This window comes from Ruditapes philippinarum, unplaced genomic scaffold (assembly GCF_026571515.1).
Source record: "Ruditapes philippinarum isolate M1 unplaced genomic scaffold, ASM2657151v2 ctg5901_1_1_1_1, whole genome shotgun sequence".
In the NCBI taxonomy this organism is placed as follows: Eukaryota; Metazoa; Mollusca; class Bivalvia; order Venerida; family Veneridae; genus Ruditapes; species Ruditapes philippinarum.
Window position 1 is genome coordinate 70,705 of NW_026865168.1, and position 19,407 is coordinate 90,111.

Genomic DNA, 19,407 nt, shown 5'->3' on the forward strand with positions numbered 1-19,407 from the left:
AACCAGCTTATTTATATCATTCAGTGATCATGGTAACAATTTTATGGGTTAATCTAAACATACTGTATATACCATACAAGAAGTATGATAGTATAATAGAAAATCACATAGTAGATTACCGTAAACGTAAATGCCCATCCTTCTACGAAGATAAATTGAAATTATTTATCAAATACATATCTATGGTGGCTGATTTGATAGTGACAACGCAACCTATATCGTTACGGCCTCTTCGTCTTGCCGCTAGCGACAACACGACAAAGCGCCAAACGGCGCGTTGTCGTGCTATCGTCTTTTCGTCCGGTCTCAAGCGAAGCACGCCAAATGGCGGGTTGTCGTCCTGCGCGTTGTCGCGCTGTCACCCTGTCGTTTGGCTTTTTGGCCAATACTTCAATTTGAACCGAGCGAGAATGTGACATCGCGACAACACGCAGCACGACATCGTTAGCGACAGGACGTCTTTAGCGACAGGACGACCAGTCGAAAGTCCGACAATGCGCCGTTTGGCGCTTTGTCCAGTTGTCTCTAGCGCCAACACGACGCACAAAAGCGTTCCAAATCAGCCACCATACATATCAGTATACACTTTCACTTTAATGAATTTTCTATAAAGCCTGAGTAAAATTAAAGATTATGACCGCTGTTATTTGTTCATGCAGAAATTTCATATTTAAATTCTGGGGAAAACAAAAATATGTTCTTATCTAAAGTAAGAAGTAAGTAAGTAAGTAAGAAGTGAGTAAGTAAGTAAGAAGCGAGTGAGTAGGTAGGTAGGTAGGTAGGTAGGTAGGCAGGCAGGCAGACAGACAGTTAGTAAGTAAGAAAGGAAGTAAGTAAGTACTTTATTATCGTGACATGTGCATATCTATAAGCGTACAAATCTACAAGAAAAAAATAACATAGCACCCGGCCCCATGGGCTTATAAGTCACCAGAAATCATAGACAATTGTAATAAGAATTATTATATATTTACACATATATTATGGTCTATATTTCAGTCCACATTACAAGCAGTCGGAGTCAGTGTAGAGCAAAAAAAAAAACGTCAATCGTCTGCTGGCGCTTAACGATAAATTTTCCATTTAAGAACTAAACGGTCGGTGCGTTCTTGTGTTAATCAGTCATTGGAGGCCAATCCAAGGAAACGTTATAGTTCCTAACCTTAACAAAATGTCAGTTAAGTTTATTTGATAAATTTAGGTATTTAAAGTAATAACATAAACGGAACAATTAAATTCATTTTGAATCATTTCGTTTATTCCTTTAGAAACGAATATACTGCTATACGAGTTTGAAATAATCGGATGAACATATGGTATATCCATGCAGAGATGACGCCGAATCAGTGTAACTCTATCGCCGAAAATAACAGACCAACTTTCCTTATATAGATAAGATTGAAAGAAGTTTACATTAACAAAACTACTTGTGTCAAATAATACTATAAGGGAAGCAGATATAATGCGGTTTAAACAATTTTATATCAGTACTAATAAGTAACCAGCGTTGCCTCTGTACATCGTTCACGAAATTTGCGTTGCCTCATAAAAAGGTGATTTTTCACATTTATTGAGGTGAGCTTATTTAAGAATTTAATGACACGGATAGTGTGGCAAAATGCCTTAAGTATACCGAATACATGTATGTAAAAAAGTAACGTAAAACATTCGTCAATATAGAAAAACTTTTTTAACTGACTCTCTTAATGATGCAGGTCAGCTTGAGTGCCTACTTTATATGCATTTCCCAGCTTGTTATAGAAATCTGACATTCCAAAATGAGATTTTGTATCCCAATAAGTCGTTAATGATCGAGAATATGCAAAAGCATAAGCCACCTTTATCTCAGATACAAGTGACATTCTCGGTAACCCTGGCTATTTACCGTATACCGGTAAAATATCAAATGTTGTATATACGGAATGTGTACCGTGGGTTCCGACAATGAAAACATGGTTGCTTTGCAATAGCAACTACTCGGCCCTTTCCGTCAGTCTTCGGACACAATAGTATGAATACACAGAACGGATGCGGTATTTCGGTCTAACCTACGCTAAGAAACTAAACATGTAAACAAATAGTAATTTAATGCTGGGAGTTGTTGACAAGTTTATTTCCAATATATGCAGTAAAAGTCTACCTAAAATAAGTGAATTCATAGGTACAAAAGCAAACAATACATTATTTATATATTTATTGATATGGTTGTAGAAACCGAAAGTACAAAAAAACCTGTTGACATTTAGTCGGATTTGTTTAAAATTGAACATCCGTGTTACAAATTGTTGTCAGACATATTTTCAAGCATAAGAGTACCGAAACAAACATTACTTTGCTTTTGGATGTCAAATATATACATTCATTTTACATTATCTCTGTTTCTGTTTACATCTGAAACCACGTGGTAGAACTACTTTCAGTCTGTATTGTTTCCGAGGTTATTATAGATAATAGTCGAGGCAGTTCCGAATGGGTTGCTATGCATTAAATGGCATAAGCAGCGGGCAGATAATCATATTAACTACCCCTCGTGTTTCTTCACAGTCAGGTTTCACTGTATTTAGTTTTTCATATAAGTGCAGTACACTAGACAAGATATTTCTTTGGCCTTATCATCGTTTATTGATATACTAGTAATTATGACAATACCGTTACTACAGTCTATTTAATACATATATGCAGAGACAATTTACGATAATTATCTTAGTGTTACTCCTGGAGTTATCTACCTTACAAATACGTAACCATGTTGTACTTTAAGTCTCCTAGTTTAAACTAAGTTCAGTTTAGAGATAAGACACGGAGCTAAATGTGGAATCATTTTGTTTAAACTATGTCAAGATGTGTCACCGTAAGTTGAAATATTACGTGTTTTCTTTTCTTTTTTTTAAATATTGTTAACGATATTACTTCAAAATAATATATATCCATAATGTAACCAAACTAATAACATTGCTACACTGATATTATTTTTATCTTGTTGATATATTGTACTATGTGAACTTTTTAAATTAGTTGTTTGACCTTAATTTAGTAGAAGACCCAAGCAGTTGTTGTAATTTATATATGTATATGAATATATTTTTGCGTGGATGCTTAAAGGTCAAGGTCACAGAGACCTTGAATATGAAAACCATTTCAGGTCAGTAACCTTAGAATCATTTGACTCACAGCCTTCAATGCTTTGAAGAACATCCTGTTTATGAAGAAGATCCGTATTGTTTTAGGCGCTAATGCGTGATGGTCCAAGGTCACTGTAACCTTGAAAGTGAAAAAAAACTAATGAACCATTACATTTGATTTATCGCATTCGAACCGTTTCTACTCATTCATCCAACCATAGATTACTTCCTACAATAAGATGATTACCCTCACTGATTAGAAAAGCCTTGTTGTTTTTTGGGCAAAGATACGTTAAGGTCAAAGGCCACAGTGACCCTGACTGCAATATTGCCTGTGCTTGAAACCCGTTCAACGAGTAACAAGTTTACTATGTTTGTGTTCAATTAATGCGTATTCTACGAAAAACTGGTGGTGACATTGAAAGGTTCACTAATTCCGAATTTCAGCTTCGTGTATTTACAATTTTAACTTGGTGAATTCACATTTTTAAAAAACGGAATTCACGAATTTACGATTTAAACTTCATGAGTTTACTATTTCAACTGCAGGAAAACATCTTCAAATACGAATACAAATATGCGTTTTGAACTTCTTGAATTTACGATTTCAATTACACGAATTCATGATTTCAACTTTATGTTTTTGCTTTATTTCTGTGTAAGAAGTGCTTGCACTACTTTTGTTGTTAAATGTTTTTGTTTTATTACTGTGTAAAAAGTGCTTGCAATATTTTTGTTGTTAAATGTTCTTATTTCATTACTATGTAAGAAGTGCTTGCACTACTTTTGTTGTTAAATGTTTTTGTTTTATCACTGTGTAAGAATGCTGACACTACTTTTCTTGTTAAATGTTTTTTTGTTTAATTACAGTGTAAGAAGTGCTTGAACTACTTTTGTTGTTACATGTAAATGGTTTAACTGTGTAGACGAACTTTATATTTCTCTTAGATAGCCTTCAAAAAAGTAATTGCATGAAAAGTACCGTTGTTTTCTTGTTTTATATTTTATTTACAAACGTGTTTGTAGGAGCGTTAGTAGTACTAATGTAGTCCTTTGTTTTTGTTTTTCTCTATTTACAGTGTTAGTAGCGCGCGTTCTACTACTGTTGTTAAATGTTTCTGCAATATCGGCCCTGCTTTGTCTTAGTTGTACGGGAGTGAATAACGTGGAAGATTGTCTTACGTTGAAGAAGTGTGCGTCAAATCAGGTAGGTGATGTCGCATAAGAACATATTCATTCATTTTAACTATGCTCCAAGACGTTTATATTGCAAAACCTATTGTACAAATACCAAGATTTTTATTTTCTGTTTATGTGAGATAAAATGACTGGGAATGGCTTAAATGCACGTCGTGTCTCAGAATTTGTTTTTTACTCATCAGAATGACAAATACGTGGAATTTAAAATGTTGTAATAATGGATTAAGAACATATGACATGTTCTAACCTAAAGAAAATAGTACTGGGTGAGAAGTTATATGAGCCGCGTCACGACAAAACCAACATAGTGCGTTTGCGACCAGCATGGATCCTGATCAGACTGCGCGGATGCGCAGGCTGGTCTGGATCCATGCTGTTCGCAAACCCATTATGTTGGTTTTGTCGTGACGCGGCTCATATGTTTTAAAGGTAGCAAAATGTAAACAAAGTAGTCTTTTGACTTCCATATAAAATACTTAATCACCAAAAACGCAAAAGAAGCAAAAGCTGTGTCAAATATAATGGCTAGTGAGTACCCTTTTTTGGAAACTAAAACAGGACATCGAAAATGAAAAATGTATGAAAAATATAAATTATAGTAGTAGTATTTCTTAGGCTTAATTGGCCTTTAATCTAATGTTGTTAGAACTTGTTGCCCAACCAATTTGATTTTTGTTATATGCTTATCATTTTTTTTAAATTATTAGTATTTGATGCAATAAAATATATTTAAATTAAAGAAAAGACTAAAATATGTCGTATGTAAGTAGTGAAGAAAGAATAATCATTTGATTGCTTATAAGTCATCATGTATATTTTAGTCACATTAAGACCACATTGCACCCCAAACAAAATTTAAAAAAAAATCTTTGAATGATGAACGATGAAGATATGCTCAACCTGGGACAGAGGATATGTTCTGTCCCAGGCTCAATTAACTTTTAATTATGTTTTTTTTTTATTTCAGACTTGTTATTCTAACCGATTCGTTGGCAGTACTGGTAAGCCTGTGTATAATTTAGGCTGCATCGACAGCGTCGTGAGTATATCTTTGACTTTTACAGAGGGATAAGAAGCTCAAATTCTTAACCACAATCCTTTGCGCGAGATTCACTAGCCCATAGCGTTGTTAAATATCCGCCATTTTGAGACTTTTTTTCACAGAGGGTTAAGAAGCTCTAAAAATAGAAAATTTTCAAATCCTGAGCCATAATCCTTAGCAAGAGATTCATTGGCTCATAGTGTTGTTAAATATCCGCCATCTTGCTTTAACATAACCTAATTTGTTTACGTTTTCATCTATTACAGAGAGTAATTTACTTCTTCGTGATCTTTATTAGTTTTTTTACTCTTTTTTTGAACTTCTTTTATGGTTAGCACAACAAATTTAAAATAACATGTCAGCGTACATATAATATACATGTATCGGAAAAAAATCTCGTGTTAAACGTGGTCTCGGAAAATCTCGCAAAAATGTGAACTTGCGTGATATACATATTTCAATTGTATGACGTCATAGCTTCCTCTTTATTCAAACACAACTCTGTGATTTTTATTAATAAGGCTGAGAATATTACATTATAAATTGTCATCTTTTTGTTGTAATACATTTCCTTACGCAAAAAAGCTTTTGTGGGTTCAAATAAGGCCTTGTAATAAGAACAAACGCCGTATTAAATGTTATTACTTCAACACGAACAAATCATTGTTAAACGCATTTAAATGGTGCTCATCAATTATGAAATTTTGTGTTGAATATTATGTTTTGGGCTTCCTTTTAGTGTGTCTTTAAAACCGCTTCCAGAAAATAAATGTTTAACGTGGATTAACACATATATTAAAACATAAAATTTCGTGTAATGTATCATACATTTTCAGAATTATTTTACCTTTTACTAAATATAGGCATGCGGTCAAAATCCACCTGGAAAAAGAGAAACCGAAAGTGAATACGATCTTACATCCTTTGACGCAGAAAGTAGTTCCGACCAAAAGCGTAGTGATCCATCATGTATGCAATGCTGTAACAATCTAAACGGATGTAATAAGAACTTATGTGGTTCAAGTAAATGCTATTTTTATTATGTATGTAAAATAATGTAAATTGACCATCGTCATTTATTGACAACGTATTTCTAAGAACATGTTTTTGTTTTCAAAAAAATAATGGAGAGTATTTTTTGTGCATTTAACTGTCGGAAATAAGATAAGGATTTTAGTTGTTCTTGTTACAAATAGAAAAAAATTAAGGGTGTTTAAATGCATGTCAATATCAAAGATATGGCGCACGCTATTATGACATAATTAAACTGTTTATTTCATTTGTTTTTATTTTTAAACCATTCTATTTATATTTATTTAAGACCCAGTCTGTTTGTATTTGTGCTAGAACCACTCTATTTGTTTTTATGCTAGAACTATATTCTATTTGCATTTGTTCTAGAACCATTCTATTTGTATTTGTGCTAGAACCATTCTTTTTGTATTTGTGCTAGAACCATTCTGTTTATATTTGTTTAGGATCCGTTCTATTTGTTTTAGTCTTAGAATCGGTCTATTTGTATTTGTGCTGAAACCATTCTATTTGTATTTATTTAAGGACCATTCTATTTGTATTTGTGCTAGAACTGTTCTATTTGTATTTGTTCTAGAACCGTTCTATTTGTATTTGTACTAGAACCATTCTATTTGTATTTATTTAAGGACCATTCTATTTGTATTTGTGCTAGAACCGTTCTATTTGTATTTGTTCTAGAACCGTTCTATTTGTATTTGTACTAGAACCATTCTATTTGTATTTATTTAAGGACCATTCTATTTGTATTTGTACTAGAACCATTCTATTTGTATTTGTGCTAGGACCATTCTATTTGTATTTATTTAACTACCATTCTATTTGTATTTGTGCTAGAACCGTTCTATTTGTATTTGTTCTAGAACCGTTCTATTTGTATTTGTACTAGAACCATTCTATTTGTATTTATTTAAGGACCATTCTATTTGTATTTGTGCTAGAACCGTTCTATTTGTATTTGTTCTAGAACCGTTCTATTTGTATTTGTACTAGAACCATTCTATTTTTATTTGTGCTAGGACCATTCTATTTGTATTTATTTAAGAACCATTTTATTTGTATTTGTGCTAGAACCATTCTATTTGTATTTGTACTAGAACCATTCTATTTGTATTTGTTCTAGAACCATTCTATTTGTATTTGTACTAGAACCGTTCTATTTGTATTTGTACTAGAACCATTCTATATGTATTTGTACTAGAACCATTCTATTTGTATTTGTACAAGAACCATTCTATTTGTATTGGTACTAGAACCATTCTATTTGTATTTGTGCTAGAACCATTCTATTTGTATTTGTACTTGAACCATTCTATTTGTATTTGTACTAGAACCATTCTATTTTTATTTGTGCTAGAACCATTCTATTGGTATTTGTTCTAGAACCATTCTATTTGTATATATTTAAGGACCATTCTATTTGTATTTGTGCTAGAACCATTCTATTTGTACTTGTACTAGAACCATTCTATTTGTATTTGTACTAGAACCATTCTATTTTTTTTACTAGAACCGTTCTATTTTTATTTGTGCTAGAACCATTCTATTTGTATTTGTACTAGAACCATTCTATTTGTTTTTGTATTAGAACCATCAGACAATTTACAATGCATGATATGTAGAGATGTTCTTGAAACAAAATTTTGTGACAAACTTACGACATGTGGACAAGATCAGGTTAGTCTTTTTCATTTTTATTTTGCAAATTAAGCTTTGTTTCTGTGTATAGTAATGCTTTGATGACTTTGTTTAAAAAAGAAAAAGATTGTAATCATCATCATCACAGTAAATATTATACAGTTATTGACTAGTTAGCCATTGAATATGATGTGATATTCACCGGCTGATGACATATTGACCGAGGCGACTATTGTTTGGACCAATGAGATTGCAGCTATATTTAGATCATATAATAACTCTTTTTAAAACGAAGATACAACACAAACATGTACATTGATGATTTTATATCAATACATTAGTCTGGTAAAGACATATGAACGAATGCATGTACATGTATTATTTCCGATAAAGCGTTATTATTACAAAATATGTTTTCATTCTTTGAACTTTTTGCCATAACTTTCTTAAACATAAAGAAGGAAAATTGACATATGTAATGGCTTTTTTCCTTTTCGAATCGAGGAATATTTGTCTTTGAAATTGCCGATAATGACGTTTAGGTCATGTGGTATTGCTGCACTGATATTGTAATTAAAGATTAATTCAAACATTTCAGTTTTGCTTCGTACAGAGAACTGTCAACTCTGTTTCAATGACACCTCGGTACGAAATGGACTGTATGGGGTTCCAAGTAAGCGTGTTTTTTTTTACTTTATATGTTGGTCAATCACCATTAAAAGCTAATCATATTTTATTTGAACATATTTGATTTGAAAAACAAAAGAAGCATATAATACATGATTAAACAGTTACACTACAAGAGTATGACCAAAAGTTTTCTCAAAATTAGTAAAGGGTCTTCCCTTATGCAGCAAGTAACAAAATATATTTTACAAAAACGAAAGTCAGTTCAATCTCTTGAAATAATCAATTCAGCTCACCTTGTCAATGAAAAGTATAGTCAGTTCAGCTCAATTCTGATCAATTAAATTGAAATTAAATGATTTATTCATTTTATCTATAAACAATAATGATCCTGAACTTCTTCAAGCTATTAACATACACGTATTGATTCACTTTTTTATCAATTTATCAATTTGTAAGGAGCTAATTATTGTACTTTTTTGTATTGAAGCAATGTGATGCGTTATTAAGGGCAAGTAGACAAGACTGTGCCACGTGTTGTAATGGTACTGACTATTGTAACTATAACGCTTGTGATAACTGGACAGGTAAGATTGTTATATTGGTGAGATAACTGGACAGGTAAGATTGTTATATTGGTGAGATAACTGGACAGGTAAGATTGTTATATTGGTGAGATAACTGGACAGGTAAGATTGTTATATTGGTGAGATAACTGGACAGGTAAGATTGTTATATTGGTGAGATAACTGGACAGGTAAGATTGTTATATTGGTGTGATAACTGGACAGGTAAGATTGTTATATTGGTGAGATAACTGGACAGGTAAGATTGTTATATTGGTGAGATAACTGGACAGGTAAGATTGTTATATTGGTGAGATAACTGGACAGGTAAGATGTAGTTTGCTGTTCGCTTACAAACCCTATTACAGGTAGAGAAACTGATAGCGAACAGCATGGATCCTGACCAGACTGCGCGGGTGCGCAGGCTGGTCTTGATCCATGCTGGTCGCAAACCCATTATTTTGGTTTTGTTGTGACGCAGCTCATTTATGTTTGGTATTTTGTCACAGTTTCTAAATAAAATACTCATTTGCCATATAGAGAAGCTATCTGTTGTTTATTTGTTTGCTTTTTTAGCAATTGGTATATTTACATTGTATTTATATAAGTATTTTGTATGGAAGTCAAAATACTACTTTCTTTACATTTTTGCTACTTTTACAACACATTACCGCACTTTATTCGGTTGTTTAACAAGTCACAACATGCTCTAAATACATAATTAAACACATGTTTAACATTTTAAAGATTTAATATAATTACGTTTTTCCGAGGCATAATGTGCCTTCAGATATTAGGTGAGTTTGTGCTTAAATAAAATTTGTTCACATTATTTAAAAAATAATTCCTTTCTTTATAAAAACGAGTCAAAGCATCCTTGCGTTTCTTTTAATCATTAATGTACATTAAATCATCAAATGTATAACAACGCTACAAAATAGTATCGAAATGTATCTTATTAAGCTTGTAAGAATAAGTTCGATTTTGATTCTAAGACTCAACAGCGGAAAATGTATTTTGAATAAATTGAAGACATTTACCGTTTAAACAAGTTTTATTTTCTTTTGCTTCATTCTTTATAAACAACAACATTTTTACATGTAGGAACTTCCCAGGCAACCACTGTCAACAAACCAACAGTGACGTCAGTAACACCTTCAACAACTGCTGCGTCTCATAGTACATCAACTTCCGGTCCAAACACTTCCGGTGCACAACTCGTCCTCGACGGACCTAATTCAAGCTCGTATAAAAGCCGGGTAGAGCTGAAATGTATTAGTCTACCCTCTGCTCAACGTTACATATGGAAATATAATCACGTAACGTTATTAATATTGTATCATTTTATATTAACTTTAACTTTAATTTTAACTTTAACTGCAATATCCGAGGTCGAGTGGTTAAGGCTTGCTGACTGCAAAACAGTGTTATTGTTTTGAGTTCATATTTTCATTGTTTCCTTTTATAAGGTTACAAACTTAAGGATAATATGCGTTTAATCTTAATTAAATCACTTTGGTAAAATATTTTTTTCAAACGCCGCCAAATAACATTTATCTAGTGTTGGTGTGACGAAAATCTAAACACTCAAGGACATGTTTGATTGACTTCCTATCATGTACCTTATAAAGATCTATTTATAGTTAAAGAAACATTGCCATGTATATTGTAATGTAATTTATTTTTAAAAATACACTTTTTATGCACTAACAATCTTGTTTGTAGGTAGAAATAACATTTAAATGTTTTCTGAAATTTTTCCCTTCTATATACTTCAGTCTACGTCTCTACCAGCCGGTGTCAGTATAGAAAAGGAGATAGTAATAAGTCCACTTGCTGGAGAAGATAAACTTGTAATTGCCGAACTTGATGAGTCCAAGGTGGGCGTGTACTCCTGCGAAGCAATCATTAATGGCCAAACCATAGAAAAGACACATTTTATAGCCATAACAAAAGGTAAACTTACTTCATCAATATATCTCAACCAATGATCAAATTGTGCATTATATAATTTTGAAAATAATAAAGAACTTAGTCGATCTTTTATTATTTTGTAAACTGTAATGTTAACGGATTTGTTTATTCATTTATGATTATTTCTAGGATATTTCATTTCATTTCTATGATTACAATATTAAAATCAATGATGAGCATAGAATATCTCCAACTATAACAACACATGCAATCATTTGTTGATATATTACTAGAGAAACCGACGGCACATATTGTCAAAACGTTTATACCACCATACTTTGCATTGGTTTGTACCACCACTGGGTATCCACCGCCACAGATCGGATGGGCATTCGTTAAAGCTGGCTCTAGTGTAAGTTGTTTCATATCGAAACGAAAGCAGATAACTTATCTTACACTCCTTGGATAGATTGATAGATTTATTTCTTTTGTTTGTTTGTTTGTTTGTTTGTGTTTGTTTGTTTGTTTCATTTTACGCCTTTTCCTAACAGTATTTCAGTTATATAGGCGGGTAGTTTCCTAACCATCGTTCCTGGAGAGTAACAACAGTACTAGACTACCTTCCTCCGTACTAAACCACCAAAGCATCTCCCGGGGATCGAACCCACGCCAGAGAGGTAACTGGATTAGAAGTCATCGACTTTATCCCCTCGACCTCGGAGGCGGTCTGATTTATTTCAATATTGTGTAATAACATGGCAATACATATATAATATATTGATAAAATAATGAAAACAAATATCAATGTATAAGAAAAGAAATCGTATCATAAACACCGTACCTAGGATAACACCACATTGTATTATTTTATTTAACAGACAGGCTCAGTGGGACTTCCGGGCGATGCTGACGTCACACGTAAAGGACTCGTCTCCATAGTAGCGGTCGATCACTATAAATCGGCGTCTCATGACGGCTCCTGGTATTGTGCTGCCACGAACAGCCTTGGTGACGTCATAACTGAAATTGATATTCCCTAGGTTAAGGTACGAATCTTGAACAATATCTTAAACAATTTAATGATACTTTGAAGCAAAACAACTGACGTCTGTTATAAACCAATATAATTTTTATAAAGACTTTTAGAATAGACTCATAAAGTTTTATTTTAAGGAGTGTTGACAATAAAAAGAAACACCTTTACACATACTGCTGCAAAATTGACCTATTTAATCAACTGAATAAAGGTTGGATATTTCGCATGCCCGACCAAACATTCTAGTGTATGCTAATCAATTTCATCATGTTGGAATAATGCACGGAGGGGGCCATGGAATCTCTCCTATACAGGTGCCCGCTCGTTCCTGAAATAATGCACGGAGGGGCATTTGGGAGTTGCCCGCTTGTATCTAGAATAATGCACGGGGTGGCACCTGGGATCTCTCCTATACAGGTGCTCACTCGTGCCTGGAAAAATGCACTTAGGGGCACCTGGATTGTCTCCTATACAGGTGCCCACTCGTGCCTGGAAAAATGCACTTAGGGGCACCTGGTATCTCTCTTATATACAGGTGCTTGCTTGTGCCTGGAATAATGCACGGAGGGGCACTGAGATCTTCCTTCACCAGTAAAGCTGGAAAGTCGCCATGTGACCTATGAATGAGGTATTGCATTTGTTTTGATACATTTAGGTTATGTTTAGGGTAAGTAATGTGGCAGCTACAATAATATGACATACTGAATAAAAACTTTTTTTTTTGTGTTTTAGGTTAAGTCCATCCGATACCTACAAAGTAATTTAATGTTGTAACGTGTATTTTGTTCAGAATAAAAAGTTTCAGACCTGTTTGTTGTTTTATATTTCCTTTTGTTTCCTTATGTTTGAGTTTAATACGTTTTTGTAATATATTCGTAAAGGACTGAATAGAATAAACTGATATTAAAAAAATCCTTATGAAAAAAAAAACAGTTAATAATAAAACTTTCTTGGATAAATCAGATTTGTATTTAAAGTACTACACTCAGGATGTTTTTTACATGATGGGCATGGGGAAGGAACTGTTACACGAGGGATGGAGTTCTTTTGATAATTTGTCAAGGGTTCTTGGTTCTTGTAATAACTGTCACGGAGCTAGTCGGAAAACTTTTGTATATACTACAGAAACACTCGTCAAAAATGGTCATTTTAATCTTTAAACAAAGAGTTTTAGGTTGTAGGTGCTTAATTCAACTTTAATATAAAAGATAGCCTTACATCTTGTATTTTGTGTCAAAAACTAATTTTTCATCGTCTCTTGATTAAAATCTGGTTGTTTTAGGAAAATTTCCATTTTTTTTGCAAATCGCACATATCGACTTGTTCATTTGCGATCATCTTCATCCTTGCCATACATAATTACCCAATCATGATGCAAACATAAAGAACAGAACAGAGCAAAACAGAATATTTGACTTAAGCAGATACAGCTTATCATCAAGCCTTGGCTAACAAATTAATGTCCGATTTTTCAAATGTCCTGGAGTTCTTGTGATAACTCTGAAGATGTCCTAGAGTTCTTGAGATAACTATTGTTACTGCCAGTGTGCTTCTTGCACTATATCACGACACGTTTTAGCGTTTTTATTAATCGATAAGGTTGTAAATCATTATGAAACGTATGAAGAATTTGGTAATTTTACTCAAAACTACCAGATGTTAAACAAGAGGCGACGAAAAACGGACTATAAATTAGTTGACACATAGTACAAGATGTAAGGCAAGCTTAATCATTAAACGTTACTTAAGCGCCTAAAACTCCCATTTTAAAAATGTAAACGACCATTTTTGAAGAGTGTTTCTGTAGTATATACAAAAGTTTTCGTACGAACTCCAGGTGACAGTAATCAGAAGAACTCCTGAAAAGTAATCATAAGAACTCCATCCCTCGTGTGACACGTTCTCCCTCGTGCCTGGCTGTATATATATTCTCACGAGATTTTCATACACATTTGTGTGCGAATTCCAACGCCCATGTTTCCAGAAAAAAATCTTTTTTAATGAGCAAAATGACATAAAAATGAACGTTATTTACCCAAATTTCAATAAGATTGGCACAAATAACGTTATTGTTACTGTACAGAACGATTTAATTGTGAGTCCTCCATAAAAATTTAGGACTCGCAAAAAACGCTAATTTCCAATTATTAAAAAGATAAAACATGATTTCAGAATAACATATTTTATGTCTTTTGATTTTGTTAGGTCTTGATTTTATACGGCCATATATTTTAACCAGTCTAGAATCTTTATAACGAGTTTTCAATACTGCAAACTTCCTTTTTTGACAAGAAAATTGAGGTTTTGTTTGTTTTGTGTTCATAATTTTTCTTTTTATGTTCAGCGCCGAGGAACTTTACCGCTTGCATTTCTTTATCGACGATGAGAACAGGTCTACGGAATGTATGTTCTGGAACTTAATTAGATATTCGCATAATAGTACCATTCTTCTTCATTCAAAAGCTTTAAATTTTCAAAATTGAGATACAAATGATAAAACTACAAACTGTCTTTTTTTCTGTACAATAGAGTATTGTTTGACACCTGGTATTGAAAGTAACTGTGAACTCCAACGTTGATCCTTTTTGTTAACCTGAGTGACGAATTTATGATTTTCGGCAGTCACCTCCGCGAATTCAAAATAGCGCGAATATTTGTATAGACCCCCAAAGTGGACCTTTCCGCGAATATTTGCTTCCGCAAATTTAAATACACATACAGTATTTTGTGAAGTAGGTGTCCGTTTCGCAAAGGTATCGATACACATATATGCGCGACATGATGTTCCAGTAGTATTGAAGAAGTTTTCCTTATACAGAATTTAAGCCGGGATGAGGAAATTAGGTCAGATTATCACATTGAATTTTCCACAGACTAGAGACATGGCATCTTAACATAACTTCATACTAAAGTGTGATTTGATAATGAATTGCCTGACACATAAAACATTTTTTTTCGGAAGATGACTTCAAAGAGGATTACCCTCTGTTTACATTGAAAATTTCTCTGCTATTCACACAACTGACACATACATTTTAACGAAGTATCAAAGTAAAAAGTGATCTTAGAGAGTAAGGAAATATTTCATATCATCAAGAAATTTCAATGTTATTCTCTTTATAATTATTTCAAATATTTGTAATCTAAAAATTTCATTTCAGACCATTGTTAACAAATTTTGTTGAAAAAAAATCGGACAGGTGTGTCCAACCGAGACCGAGCTGTTTATGTTTACTGACTTCAAATCACTTGCACTGGACTGCTGTGAACTTGAAAACCACCAGGAACTTCTAATTTTGTTCGAGTGGAAAACCCATACAATTTGCATTTTTCGATATAATCGTAGATTAACTGAAAATTTGTAAATTCAAAACCTTCCAGAAAATGTATTTTACATTATTTCGATCAATCACAACCTTTTAAGAATGTTACTTAGCGGTTTGTGCCAGCTTAAAAAAAAACAAAAATACAAAAAACAAAAAAACTGGAATGATTAAGAGATTGTGATGGATTAGAAGATCTTCTTCACAGCAATAGAATGCTCAAGAATTAGCTACCGCAAGGTAATTGATAGCAAGAGGCCCGCATAAAATTGTCGCTTTTTTGGACTGGCAATTAGTTGTCTATGTAGAAATAGTCTAAGAAATTTAGTTAAAGCGTCCATATTCTACAGCCAATCGTTTAAACACAATTTGTCTGATTCCGTTGCAAATTCGTTTTTGTACAACCTCAGAGTGTCTTCTTTGTACAAAAAGAGTATCAAAGCTGTAAACCAAAAACTATGACTGTGAGATTTCCGCATGGTATGCTCATTTTTTTGGAATGGCGTTTTGTTCTTTCTCTATATAAAATGCACAAGGTTTCTTAAAATACACCATATTCTAGAGTCAACCGTTAAAACATCTTTTGTCTGATTCCAATGACGATTCATTTTTGTACAACTTTGAAGGGTCATCTCTGCACAAAATGAGAACCAAAGCCCTGACATAAACAATATGTCCTTGAGATTTCCGCAAGGCATGGTCATTTTTTGGACCGGTGGTTTGTTCTGTCTCTATATAAATTTTCGTAAAAAAAAACACCATATCCTAGAGCCTACCATTTAAACGCCATTAGTCCGATTCCGTTGCAAATTCGTTTTTGTACAACTTTGGAGGGTTTTCTATGTTCAAAATGATCGCAAAAGCCCTAACCCAAATAATATCTCCTGGAGATACAGGAATGGACCTCTAGCATAGTAAGCCATTGTAAAATGAACGCTAAATGAATGCAGGTGCAACATTTTGCCTGAAATAATGCACAAAGGCGCACCTGAGGTCCTTACCCCCAGTAATGCTAAAGCGAATAGTGTAAGTTTGAAATTAAGCTACAAAAAGCAGTCATTACCTAGAACATGCAGAACTACAGATTACTATAAGCGTAAATGTGTTTTTTTTTGTTATTCAAGGTCATAGACTTCTATATTTTTGCAAAAAATAGGGATAATATGGAACAAACAGGAAAATATAAGAACATATATATAATGATAAAGAAAGTTACATGTTAATGTATAATTAAAAAGTAGCTTCCGCTATGTAAACTTTCAAATTAAATGTTATATTGGACATGCCACAATGCATTATAAATAATCAAAAGCAGGTTATTCGGTAGAATAGACATATATTCCCAAAATTATCTATGTTGAAAAGACTGCCAAAAATACAACTGTGTCGTATCATATTTTATTTTCAACTGCGCGTCGTATCATTTTGTATAAACATCTCTTTCTAATGAAATTGAAATAAATAATGAACTTTGAAATGAGTATATAATTGATTTGAAGAAAGAAACGATGGATAAAGCAATATGAACTGCGTCGTATCCAAACATAACATCATTTCATAACAATTCTGGCCCGCTTCGAGTAACTTTTGTTTTACAAAATAGTTGTACATGCAACATATATTGAACGTAGCGGAAAATATTGGAACGTGTTAATACATATATCTGGTTTTCAGCCATTTCCAACAAAAAGAGTCACAAGTAGCATTTCCAAAAATGCTTGGAATCGCCGTTCAGTCATGAATATATAAATAATATTTCATTTCGTGCCTTTGTGTGATCATCACATGAAGCCAACATAAATAGACGTGCTCAGTTATATTCTGAGATATCTTTGTGTTCTAGGTCAGAATGTAGGAGATATTGGCCATAAGAAAAATATCACAATTACTAAACGCGTAATACAATTAGTTAGACTACATTGTGCTACTTAATCAGTGCATCAATCGACAAAAATACTAAGCTTCATGCGTAATTAACAACAGTAACTTGCTACACATTAAAATGATGTCTGTGAACTTTCTTCAAATGGAGTTTATGTTCTATACTCCCTCGACTGCTTTGCGATTTCCTTTCTGAAACAGACTATAACTGATTTGCTACATTATAGGTCTGATGCAATAGAAAAACTCGCCCGGGATAAAGCATTTATGAACTGCCAGTTTTGGAAAGAAAACAAAATGTACTGTTACATAGAGTGTTATTAAGACACATGCACGAGTATCAGTCCTGGGAAGAAAATATGACCACATTGATAAAAAAAATCCTCTGTGTTCATCTTAAATGTGTCAAAACAAACAAAAATTGTGAAATATGAGCCCCCTTAAAAATATACTATAAGTTAAGAGAAGGACGAAAACAACTCCGGATTCTTGTCTAGGGGTTCATTTCCCTGGCCGTCAGTAGCATCTGATACACTCGAAATTCGAGTTTCAAACCTCTTCACCGTTATTTGATTGGTAAATCAGCTTTTCGATATTTTGTAAGAAGTCTTCTGATTGGTCGATAGCAAGGAAACCGCAACGTTTCGCACAAGGATGCTTGATGGAGGATAGAACAATCGTAAGACCATGTAAAGGTTTGAAACTCGAATTTTGCGTGTATCAGATGCTACTGACGGTTGTGATGAGTTGTCACATTTAATGTATTTAGTGATATTATTCAGTAAATTCAAGTGATTTTGACCCGTACTCGGCTGACAAACATGCATTAGTCTATGTTTACGTACCGAATCGTAGTGACACTTTTTGTCTACCAGGGATTTTTAGCACGAATGCGCTCGTTACCTGATAGATATTTCATGAACAGTAAAGGCTAGAAACTTAGGGTTGATCTCATTTAGAAGCTTACTACAAACGTGAAACAGTGATAAAAGTTTTTTAATTGTCTGGACAATTGTTTTCACAACATTAAGATAAACACAAAGGATTTTTTATCAATGTGGTCATCCCGGGTCCGATACTCGTGCCTGGTTCTGAGGTCGTACATTGATGGTATTTTCAAGTTTTACGAATAAGGAACCCGACAAAACATGGCGGATGGGCGAGTTCACTTACGTTTTTCCCTTTGAAGTTTTTTGAAGACTATTTTGTTATCACGTGATATTGAATTATTCGCTTTGATTGGCTACAGGCATGCGGTGTACAGATAGACTTGTTCAAATCTTCTCAGTTGTATATATCGCCGTCCATGAACGGCGATAATAAAAAAAAAACATACCTTTTTCGTTCCAGTATGGCGGGTTTACTTTTTATAGAATACGACGCAGTTTTGATTCACATCCCTGATTCTTATCATAACAGATCCAAATGAAATTCATCTGAATTAAACATATTTTATTTCTTCCTCCTCTAATATACACATCTTTAAAAGAATGACGACCGAGTCTAATATATAACCTTACACGGGCAATGACGGAGATAAGCTCGGCGTGGTGTAACTTTCTTTTCTTCAAGAATTGTTCGTTTTAATTATCAAAACAAGGGACAATAATATTTTTTGTTTAAGATAAATAATATCGTCGCCATTTTAGATTGATACCGAACTTATTTTTGATCTCAAGACCTCGTATTTATGAGAAAATCGTCCCTAAAAGAGCTAAAGGGCTACAATTTAAGATTGAAGAAATTTCATTTAAACTTGATTTAAGCATATAATAAAAAAAAGTTGTTTCATTTGTTGTGTAAGATAGATGTAATTTAATTTCATCTCGTGAACTTTTAAAACAGTATTCCACTTGTGGCTCGTGAGAATATTGTTATTAAAGCTCACGAGATGAATTAAAATGTCATTTTACACACAAACAAACAAAATATCCTACCTATCTTTTCCCTTCGGTACGTCAACGTTGTGGAGAAGGCACAAAAGAAAATTTGAAGTACTTTTAACGGCGATTCTAAACGAAAATCG

At 33.3% G+C, this 19,407-nt stretch overlaps 1 protein-coding gene across 1 annotated transcript; it reads left to right on the forward strand.

The window, feature by feature from the left end:
- Window positions 1-2,734: 2,734 nt before the first annotated feature.
- LOC132728091 (uncharacterized) lies at window positions 2,735-12,989 on the forward strand. The gene is made up of 12 exons (XM_060713702.1): window positions 2,735-2,851; window positions 4,202-4,329; window positions 5,290-5,361; window positions 6,228-6,387; window positions 7,985-8,073; window positions 8,633-8,707; window positions 9,152-9,248; window positions 10,332-10,546; window positions 11,006-11,183; window positions 11,435-11,553; window positions 12,020-12,187; window positions 12,910-12,989. Exons 1-11 carry the CDS (start codon window positions 2,842-2,844, stop codon window positions 12,179-12,181), a joined length of 1,305 nt encoding a protein of 434 aa, XP_060569685.1. The 5' UTR covers window positions 2,735-2,841; the 3' UTR covers window positions 12,182-12,187; window positions 12,910-12,989.
- Window positions 12,990-19,407: the final 6,418 nt, after the last annotated feature.

What these genes read in the sequence shown, in the direction of transcription:
- LOC132728091 (XM_060713702.1), top strand. An exon ending in CGCTTGTGATAACTGGACAG is followed by an intron (nt 9,249 to 10,331) that starts GTAAGATTGTTA and finishes TTTTACATGTAG; the next exon opens with GAACTTCCCAGGCAACCACT. An exon ending in ACATATGGAAATATAATCAC is followed by an intron (nt 10,547 to 11,005) that starts GTAACGTTATTA and finishes TATATACTTCAG; the next exon opens with TCTACGTCTCTACCAGCCGG.